At 36.5% G+C, this 11,518-nt stretch overlaps 1 protein-coding gene across 1 annotated transcript in view; it reads left to right on the top strand.

The window, feature by feature from the left end:
- The first annotated feature begins 515 nt into the window (after window positions 1–515).
- The window catches only part of XRRA1 (X-ray radiation resistance associated 1), an 86,634-nt gene continuing 75,631 nt past the window's right edge, over window positions 516–11,518 (top strand). The window contains exons 1-2 of the mRNA XM_044665989.1: window positions 516–571; window positions 5,701–5,810. Of these exons, the coding sequence (XP_044521924.1) occupies window positions 516–571; window positions 5,701–5,810 (166 nt within the window). The remainder of the gene's footprint in view (window positions 572–5,700; window positions 5,811–11,518) is intronic.

Raw genomic sequence — 11,518 nt, 5'->3', positions numbered from 1 at the left:
TGGGAAGGAGAAGAGAATGGTAACCATAGCACTGCCAGAAAAAGAAAAGAAAAGCAAGTCATTATAACATTTTAAAAAATTAAGGGCAACTAGGTGGCACAGTGGATAGAGTGCCTGACCTAGAGTCATAGAGGACCTGGGTTCCAACCTGGCCATGAACAAGTTCTTGCTGTATGATCCTGAGCTAGTCACTTAACCTAACTGCCTAACCTTTTCTGTTCTTCTGCCTTAGAACCATTATTGTTTCTAAGATAGAAGGTAGTGATATTTTTAAAAATGGAAGAAAACAGAAGTACATTAAGTAGCCACATACGAACAGGATATCTTTGGAATTAATAGGTAAAATATAATATATAATTTTGAAAAGAAAGTTTAGCTCTAGGTAATTGTGAGATGAGGTTTCACGTATGATCCATTTGTCAATGTTTGCCAAGTTAAGAACAAGAAAAAATAGATAATTAAAAGACAAGTAGATGAATGCCAAACTAAGGAATATTATTCATCTCATTTTCTAGATGAGGAAACCAAGACACAGAGAAGTCAAGGGGTTTTATTCAAGGTCACATAAGAGGTAAGTATTAGAACCCAGACTAGACTCTGGTCCCTAACCAAAGGCACTTTCTTTTCTTTAATTCAGTTTTCTTTTGTTGTTGGTCATGAATTCTCTCCATCCCCCTCCCCTATCCATTAAATTAAGGAAAGGAAACCAAAACCCATTACAAATATGTATAGTCATGCAAAACAAATTCCTGAATGACTCATGTCGAACATTTTTTTTAAATATAGGAAGAAAGAAAGGAAGGAAGGAAGGAAGGAAGAGAAAATAGGCTTCAATTTGCATTAAGGCTATCCATTCTCTATAGGTGGATAGCATACTTCATCATGCATGAGTCCTTTGGAATTATGATATGTCACTGTGTTGATCAGAGTTTTTAAGCCTTTCAAAGTTGATTATCTTTGCAATACTGCTGTTACTTTATAAATTATTCTCCTGTTTCTGCTCATTTCACTTTGTATCCATTTGTGCAAGTCTTCCCAGGCTTTTCCAGAACCCTCTCCACCATTTTTGACAACGCGATAGTATTCCATCACCTTCTATTCTTAAGTAGTGTATGCATTTTAATTGTGGGTATCCTTTGGGGTTTTATCCTGAGCTTTCTTCTCTATCTTTATTAATTGATTTGGTGACATCATGAACTACTGCAGGTTTAATTATCATCTCTATGCTGATGATTCTCAAATCTCTTTATTCTGCCTCAAACTTTCTCCTGATTTTCAAATTCAAACCTCCAAATCCCTTTTAGGCATCTTAAATTGGATGTCCTGTAGACATCTTAAATTCAATATGTCTAAAAAGCCATTTGTGCAGATGCTTCCACTTATCCTTTCATTTTCTTTTAAATCCTTTGCAATTTGGCTTTTGACTTCATCATTCAATTGAAAATTATTTTCTCTGAAAGCATTAATTATCTGTTGTTAAGGCTCCACTTAGTTCTGTGACTTTTGTGGGTATCCCTGAACTTAATGTTATTTTTATTGCATTCAAGTCTTTAAAAGATATGTTTACTATTTCTACCTTTTTGCATTCCCCCACCCCCAAATATCTATGTGCCCATTAGATGGTCAATTCTTATAAAAGTTTTATATGGCGCTGAGAAATATACATATTCTTTCTAGCTTCTAAACAATGTCATAAATCTTTTAGCTCTAGATCTCAAGCAATTGGTTGTTATGGTTTTTTTTTTTGGTTTATCATTGTTAGGTTCCATATCTGATATTCCATATCTCCATATCTGAGAGAGGGACATTGAAATCTTCTGCCACTATTGTATTACTGCTTATATCTTCTTATAGTTCAGTTAATTTTTCCTTTATGAATTTAGATGCCAAGGCACTTGGAAAATATAAGTTTAATATTTTTCTACATTTTAGTATAATATTTTATTTTCCCAACTACATGTAATAATAATTTTTCAAATTCATTGTCTGAAATTTTGAGTTTCAAATTCCATTCCTCTTTCCTTTACCCCCTCCTTTAGATAGTATGCAATCTGATCTAAGTTATACGTGCATGATCATGTACAACATAGTTCCTATATTGAACATTATGTGGAAAAAGACATATAAAACAAAAAAGGGAAAATTTAATTTAAAAATCATATACTTGTATCTGCATTCAGACTCCATCACTTCTTTCTCTAGAGGTGAATATCATTTTTCCTCATGAGTCCTTTGGATCATTGAATTGTTGATCACTGTACAATATTGCTGTTACTGTGTCCAGTGTTCCCCTGGCTCTTCTCACTTCAGTTCTGCATCAGTTCATGTAGGTTTTCCCAGATTTTTCTGAAATCATCCTGATCATCATTTCTTATAGCACAATAGTATTCCATTATAACCATATACCACAATTTGTTCAACCATTCTCCATTTGATGGATAGACCCTCAGTTTCCAATTCTTTCCTGCCACAAAAAGAGCAACTATAAATATTTTTTTTTACAAATAAATCCTCTCTTCCCTTGTAAAAAATCTCTTTGGGATATAGACCTAGTAATGGTAATTGTGTGTCAAAGTATATGCACATGAAGCCCTTTGGACATAGTTCCAAATTGTTCTCGAGAACAGTTGGGTCAATTCAAAACTTCACTAGCAGTGCATTAGTGTCCCAATTTTCCTGCATCACCTCCAATACCCTTTCTGTCATATTAGCCAATCTGAGAGGTGTGAGATGGAACCTCAAAGCTGTTTTAATTTTGCACTTCTCTAATCCATAATTTAGAACATTTTTCATATGACCATAGATGGCTTTTGACCATTTATCAATTGATGAATGACTTGTATTCTTACAAATTTAGCTCACTTCTCTATATAATTGAGAAATGAGGCCTTTATCAGATGACCTTGCTGTAAAATTTTTTTTCTCAGCATTCTGCTTTCTTTCTGATCTTGGTTGCATTGGTTTTGTTTGTGCAAAACCTTCTAAATTTAACATAATCAAAGTTATCCATTTTATATCTTATAATACTCTCTGTCTTTTGTTTGGTCATAAATTCTATTCTATGCTCCCCTAATTTGCCTATGAAATCACCTTTTATGTTTAAATTGTATACCCATCCTAACTTTATCTTGATATATGAAGTGAGATATTTAGTCTATACCTTGTTTCTGCCAGTTTTTTGGTTTTCCTAGTAGTTTTTTGTCAAGTAGTGAGTTATTGTACCCAAAACAGGGATCTTTGGATTTATTGAACACTAGATTACTATAGTCATTTATTGCTGTGTATTATGTACCTAATCTATTCTGTTGATCCACCATTCTATTTCTAAGCCAGAACCAAATTTTTTTGATGATTACCATATATAGTATATAGAACCAAATTGTTTTGATGATTACCATTTATAGTTTGAGATCTGGTATTATTAGGCCATCTTCCTTCCTATTTTTTTTCATTAATTCACTTGATATTCTTGGGCTTTTGATCTTCCAGATTGTTATTATTTTTTCTACCTCTGTAAAATTTTTTTGGAAGTTTAATTGGTATGGTACTGATAAGTATATTAATTTAAGCAGAATTGTCATTTTTATTATATTGGCTTGGCCTATCCATGAGCAATTAATAGTTTTCCCAATTATTTAGATCTGACTGTAAAATTTAAATTAATATTCAATAAATCCCAAGTATTATATTTTATAAGATTTATTAATAATCACTTGAAGTAGAAGAAATAAAAAGACAAAAGTGAAAGCCCGAATAAAGAAATGTTTTCCCAGCTGCATTTGTGGGAAAAGAGAAAGGGGCAGGGTCACACACAACTTTATCTCCAAAATGTAAGGATGTAACATGAGAATAAAAGTGGGATGCTGGAATTTAGAGCCCTGGGGAGAAAAATCTAATTATACATGACTTTATTTGGTGAAAAGTGTTTTATAATTATGTTCATATAATTCTTGGGTTTAACTTGGTATGTAGACTCCCAGATATTTTATATTGTTTAGGGTTATTTTATATGGAAATATAAGTTTAATAATTTTGTTCTTGTCTCTGGTTACTTTCAGCATAAGATAGTTTCCTTGTTTATCCATTTTTATACTTTGTTTTTGCTTTGTTTGATACCATGATTTAAACTTCTACTTGTTTGGATTCACCTGATACATGGCAAATTTTTTTCCAACTCCTCATTTTTGTGTTATTTGTTCTTTAAATGCATGTCTAATATGCCACAGATGGTGGATTTAAAAAAAAATCTAATCTGTCACTCTTCTTCATTTTATTGGATTATTTAACCCATCCATATTTAAAGTTGCAAAAGTTAGGCTTCCATTTTCCTCTATTCATCTCAAATATTCATTTTTTCAAGTTGAGATTTTCCCCCTTTTCTTTCATAAACATATTACTATATTTCGTCAGTTTACTTTAGCTTAATCTAGTTTAAGAAAACCCTATTCCTACTGGCTTTTTTCCCTTGCCATATCTCTTTCACTAGTTTTAAAGTTTTGCTTAACTCATTAATTCCTTTTTCTTTCTTCCTTCTATTTCTTTTCCTCTTTTTTTTCTCTTGAGGAGCCAAATTAAATCCCCCTTCCTCTCCTTTTCAGTTTATTTTGATTATTAGATCATTGATCAATTTTAAAATTCCATTCTCTATGCCTTTTTCAAAAAAGGATTTCCTTCCCTTGTTCTCATAATTATTTCTCTTTCCTTTCTAAACTATTCTATACTAGACTTTTGCTCTTTGATTCACGGTTCCATAAACTTGTTTAGTTCCTTAGTCTCTGTATTCTTCATTCTCCTGATCCTCCAATCTGTCTGATTACTCCTTCTTAGTCTCTTTTGTTGCATCTTCATTCATGTCTTGCACTAATTGTGGCTGTTCTCCAGAGCTCCATTCTGTGCTCTCTTCTAGTTTTCTTCTGTACAGTCTCACTTGTATATCTCATCAGTTCCTTTGAATTTAGTTTCCATGCTTCTGCAGGTGATTCCCAGAGCTAGCTATCCATCCATTTGGGGTACAAAGCCAGTAAGTGACAGAACCAGGACTAGACCCTGCTTTCTTTGCTTGTGTTCTTTCCACCCCCTATACTTTCCTAAAGGTAACATGAATAGTTAGAGTTATTAGTATTACTGCTAATAAAAATCCACATTTCTATGGCCTTCAGGTTTTATAATTGTGCTTTTTTCTCTCTCACACAAGAGTAGCTGACATTTATTTAGTGCCATCAGGTTTACAAAACACTTAACATAAATGATCTCATCTGCTCCTCAGAACAACTCTGGAAGGTAGGTACTATCATTATACCCATGTTATAGTTGAAGAAATTGAGGCAAATAGAGGTGAAGCAACTTGTCCAAGATCACACAGCTAGTATGTAACTGAGGCTGGATTTGAAATGAGGTCTTCCTGAATCCAGCTCCAGATGTCTATCTGCTGTTCCACCAACTTGCAAAAGAAATTAAGTGACTTGAGAGTTGAAATTGTTCCATTATTTGCCTTTGTAGCCCCAGCATATAGCACAGTGCCTGGTACGCAGTTGGTGCTTAATACTTGCTGACTGATTGATATGCAGCTGTGGTAACTTCACCTAACCTCCAGGCTTCGTATGTTCCCTTCACACTTCCACATTGTCACTTCCTCTGCTGTGGGAATAATGGTTTCAGTGAGTTTTTTTTGATTCACTTTTTCCTTAATTTACTTCCTAGGAAACCTTTTGACAGGATGTCAGGATCAGGACTATATAAAGTGGATGATGGATGTCATTATCTCGCCAACTGCTTTCCAGCTAGAAACTTATTCAGGTCACGAAATGAAGGTAATGTGAATTCTTTACCCCCAGCAGATTCTAGATCTCTCTGTTCCATCTCCCATTGCCAGTGGATCACCAAGCCCTGCTTATCCTTTAGTCACGCTCTCACAACGGAACTGTAAGGCTCAATCCTAGAATCTCAGTCTGATGGAAACTCAGAGGCATTTAGTCCAACCTATCTGAACCAGAACAGGATTCCATTCTACCTTCCAAACAAGTAATCAAATCAGCCTTTGCTCAGAATTTCCATTTCCATTGGTAGGAGGCTATCACTTAAAGCAGACTATTTCATTTTGGGGCAATTTTAATTGTTAGGTTTTTTTCCATATATTGAGCCAGAAATTGCTCCCTTGCAGCTTCTACCCTCTTAAAGTCAACCTTAACAAATATAATTTGTCTCCTGATTTAAATGTAAAAAGAACTCTCCGTTACTAATTCTTGTTTTTTATAGTTCTATTCCTTTTTTTAAAATATAGAAACAATTCTCAACAACTGTTTTCTGATATTTTGCAATTCATATCCTCTCCTTCTCTCCCTTCTTTCTTCTCCTCCCAGAGATGATAAATAATCTGATATAGGTTATACCAGTGCTGTCACATAATACATATTTCCATGTTCCTTGTGTCATATAAGAAGACATATATTGCACATACAAGAGAAAACTCATGGAGAAAATAAAGTGAAAAATGGTATGCTTTGATCTTCATTTAGACTCTGACAGTTCCTTCCATGTAGATAGCTTTTTTCATCATGAGTCCACTGGGATTGTCTTGGATCCTTGCATTGCTGCTAATAGTTTACTTCGTCACAGCTGATCGTCATATAATATTTCTGTTACTGTAAACAATGTTCTTCTGGTTCTGTTCCCTTCACTCTATATATAAGCCTTTCTGGTTTTTTTTTTCTGAACTCATCCTTTTTGTTATTTCTTGTGGTGCAGTGATATTCCCATTACAATCATATACCACAACTTGTCCAGCCATTCTTCCAATTGATGGACATCCCCTCAGTTTTCAAATCTTTGCTTCTACAAAAAGAGTTGCTATAAATATTGTACATATGCATCCTTTTCTTTTTCCTTGTATTGCTCAGTCAGAGAAGTTTTTTGACCCCTTGGATGAGGTTCTAGATTGCCTCTAGAATGACTGTGTTAGTTCACAGTTCCACCCACGATGTATTAGTGTCCCAATTTTCCCACATCCCCTCCAATATTTATCATTTCTCTTTTTGGTCACCTTAACCAATATTATACAGGTGTGAGGTGGTATCTCAGAGTCATTTTAATTTTTATTTCTTTAATCAATAGTAATTTGGAGCATTTTTTCTTATGACTAAAGATAGTTTTGATTTCTTCATCTGAAAATTGCCTGCTCATATCTTTTGACCATTTATCAATTAGAGAATGCTTTGTATTCTTATAAATTTGACTCGGTTTGATATATTTGAGAAATGAGCCCTTTGTCAGAGCTGCTTATCCTAAAAAAATTTTTCCCACTTTTTTTGCTTCCCTTTTAATCTTGGTTCCATTCCAATTCTTTTCTTTAAAATGATCCTTTAGTCTTCCTTCCTGGGGTGAAATGGTTTCTATACACTCTACATTTTATAACCTTTCCTTTGGATGTACTCTAATTTGTCAATGCTCTTCCTAAAATGTGGCTCCATTATTAAATATGGTACCACAAATAGAGTCTAACCAAGGGCAGAGAAGGACAGGATTATTAGCTCCCTCAGTATGGATGTTATACTTCTAATGCATTCTAAGACTAAATTAACTTTTTTGGCTGCCATAATCATACTACTGATTCATATTAAATTTGTGGTCCATTATCCTCGCCAGATATTTTTCATATAATCTGCCATATTTGTGCAATGATTTTCAAAATCAAATTAGGCAATATATATATATATGTATATTTGTTACTTGGTTGTATATGTATATTGACATTTAAAGTTCTTCACAGAGCCAGGTCTGGAATTGGGAGAACCTGGGTTCAAATCTGGTCTTGGACACTTCCTAGTGGTATGACCGTGAGCAAGTCATTAATTAACAAATAAATTATTATGTACATTTTACATAATTACATATAATAAAATAATAATTATTCCCCATTACCTAGCCCTTACCACTTTTCTGCCTTAGAATATACTTAATATATTCCATATAAGTCCAATACTTAATATAGATTCTAAGACAGAAGGTAAGGGCTTAATAAAAAAAGCTCTTCACAATTTGGCCCCTTCCTACCTTACAGTCTACTTATGCCTTATTCCCCTCCATATATTGTATGTTCCATCTATATTGGCCTACTTGCTACTCCTCATACATGACAGTCCATCACTGTGCTGTTGCCTTCACTTTCCCTGTCTCCTGGAATGCAACCTCTTCTCCTGGCCATCTCTTAAAATCCCTTACTTCCAGACTCAGCTCAAATACCACCTTTGGCAAGAAATTCTTGTTCCCCTCAGTTGCTGGTGCCTTCCTTCTGATATACTACTTTCTGGTTACTCTGTATGTATCTTATATTTGCCTTTGTAACCCAGCTCTAAGGCCTATGTGTGACTCTTTTTGTTGGAGATTGGTTACTCAATGGCCCAGGCTTGCTGGGGCAGGGGGCAGCCAGAGTTGGTAAAAGCAAGCAAAGAGAGAGATCCCAGGTTCTTCTAGTTTCCAGCTTCAAGAGGGAAGTTGACCATTCTCTTCAAGAATCTGTGAAGAAGTTGTTAAAGCTTTAGTTATCTCGCCATTCCCAGTTTGGTATTCCAGAGACTTTAGGGAATTTTCTCCTTGGATAAGATCTGGGACTTTCTGTCTGTCTCTGCCATTCTGTCCTTCTGTCTTTCTCTCTCTCTCGGATGAATTATCTCCCTCCCAGTGGGAGAATTCCTTCAATTTTTAATGTATGACCCATTTTCTTATATGTATATTTCCTCTGATTTCTGTTTTGCCACTGATATGGAGAATTCATTGATTTGCTACGTGTGTTCATTGTGGAGCTGGCTTTGATGGGAAGGGAATTAAGCCTTGGATTCAAAGCTTGGGACCTTTCTTCCTCATTAAGAAATAGCCATCAGACTTGAATCTAAAAATTACATCTCCTAGACTAATAATATTTATTTATCTTTTAAAACCCTTTACCTTTTGTCTTAGAATGGACACTAAACATAGATTCCAAGGCAGAAGAGTTGGTAAGAGTTAGACAAATGGAGTTAAGTGACTTGCCCAGGGACACACAGTTGGGTAGTATCTACGGCCAGATTTGAATTTAGGACCTCCTGACTTCCAGGCCTGACTGTCCACTAAGCCACCTAGCTGCCCCCTAGACCAATAATATTTGAAGAAGCATAAAGCATAAAGAAGCATCTCTAGTCTAGTACCCTGCCCTGAGAAAGCAGGTTGACTGGCCCCGGCCTCCCAATTTCCTGGTAGGCAAGTCTCTCTTAGAAAAAGATGACAGAAGAAGATGATAGAGATATCTATTTTTGCCTCCCTGGAAACCATTTCTAGGCATACATAATCTATATGGGCAAAAGAAAGCGCCCACCACCCACAATACCACTTGCTACACCTTTTTGTCTACAGCAGTGGTTCCCAAACTTTTTTGGCCTACCGCCCCCTTTCCAGAAAAAATATTACTTAGCCCCCTCAAAATTAATTTTTTTTAAATTTTAATAGCAATTAATAGGAAAGATAAATGCACCTGTGGCCATCACCGCCCTCCTGGATCGCTGCAGCACCCACCAGGGGGCGGTGGCACCCACTTTGGGAATCACTGGTCTACAGTCTCTCTCATTAGAAGGTATGCTCTTCGAGTGCCATCTCTAGCTTTTAGTATAATAGAAGACAAAAGGGAATTCTAGATCTGTGTGCATCTATGCACATGTCACAGCACCTCCCTATTTTCTGTCAAGGCCTCTTGCCTGTCCCACCACTGGGACCCTATAACTTCTCTATCCTTTCTCCCTCTGAATTATCACCACCAGTTCCAGGGTGAAAATAATAACCATACAAACAAACAAGAGGGCAGCATATGGCACAGGTCATGTTTATTTACGTTCATGTTTCTGGAACTTTGGGGAGTCTACCATCTAAAAAACCCAATTCTTTTTTTCTAAACCCTACCTTCCACCTTAGAATCAATACCATGTGTTGGTTCCAAAACAGAAGAGCAGTAAGGGCTAGGCAATGGGGGTCAAGTGACTTGCCCAGGGTCACACAGCTAGGAAGTATCTGAGCTCATATTTGAACCCAGGACCTCCTGTCTCTGGGCCACCCAGCTGTCCCCCTCAAAACTCACTTCTTTCAAACCCCCACTTTTTATCTCTGATTCTTCCTTATATCATCCAGAATTAAACAAGTGTTATTGCAGGCAAAAAACATTTACTTTAAATTGAATGCAAGATAAATAATAAAGCATAAGGCAGCTTGTTATAAACTTGCATTCAGTTCAATGACAAGGTATTAAAATAAGCATCATGGGCAGCTGGGTGACCCAGTGGCACAGATGCTGGACCTACAGTCAGGAAGATTAATCTTCCCAAGTTCAAATCTGGCCCCAGACACTTACTAGCTATGTAACCCTGGTCAAGTCACAACCCTGTTTGCCTCAGCGTCTTCCTCTGTAAAATGAACTAGAGAAGGCAATGGCAGACTCCACCAGCATCCAAATGGGGTCACAGAGAGTGAGACAGAAATGAAACAAATGAGCCACAAACTAGACAGCAGGCACTTCATGATCTGTTTCCCAAAACCATCTCCTGCAGTGCCAGGATGGGAGAACCTTCATTCATCTTTCTTGCTTGAGCTCCCTCATTAACATAGGGTTACAAGCGAGGGAACAGGAATATTGTGACTTTCCAGGCGACTGACTACCAGAGCCTCAAGTTCTAGAGAACCAGAAAGACCCAATAGCTAAAGGGAATTAAATCTCAGCACACCTACAAGGAAGCCTGGGAGCTATTGTCCTCCAGCATGGTGATGATAGGACCACATTGTCACAATGTGCTGTTTCCTTGTGGATCTAAAGAACAGAATGTCCTCAGAGTTTAGCATTGGCATGACAAATGTCTTCTCTTAGCAGTGGCAGGAATTACCTTCAGCTGAGGCTTAGCTTTCTGGCTTAAAACCCAGTTTTCTGAGTCTGATAGAGAGAGTAAGTGGGTCCCACAGCTATTTTATATCAGAGGTAGGATTCAGACTTTGGTGTTAGCTGGATCAGCCTTTTCTCTCTGTCTATCTGTCTCTCTCTTTAAACACGTATCTTCTGCCTTAGAATCAATTCCAAGACAGAGGAGCAGCAAGGGCTAGACAACTGGGGATAAATTACTTTCCCAGGGTCACATAGGCAGAAAGTATCTGAGGCCGGATTTGAACCCAGGTCCTTCTTGACTCCAAGTCTAGAGCTGTATCTGCTGTCCTACCTACTTATCCCATTCTTCATCTCTTTTTCCTCTTTCATTTGCTTACCTACTTCTCTTTAAGTGAAATTACAAGACAAAAGGAAGATGCAGCTAACTAAGAAAAATGGCGCAGAAGTTCCCCTTGGAGTGGCAAATAAGGAACTTATTGAAACAGCATTTCTTGGAATGTTTGACCATTTTTCACTGCAGTATTTATAATGAGCATAAGCAAAAAGAGCACCAGAAAAACCAATATAAATTACTCACTGCAATCTGATGGCCAAAGAATCTAGACACCAACTCAACCAAACTGATCT

This window comes from Gracilinanus agilis, chromosome 3 (genome assembly GCF_016433145.1).
Source record: "Gracilinanus agilis isolate LMUSP501 chromosome 3, AgileGrace, whole genome shotgun sequence".
In the NCBI taxonomy this organism is placed as follows: domain Eukaryota; kingdom Metazoa; phylum Chordata; class Mammalia; order Didelphimorphia; family Didelphidae; genus Gracilinanus; species Gracilinanus agilis.
The sequence above is the reverse complement of the archived record's forward strand: the minus strand, read 5'-3'. Positions and strand labels throughout refer to the sequence as shown.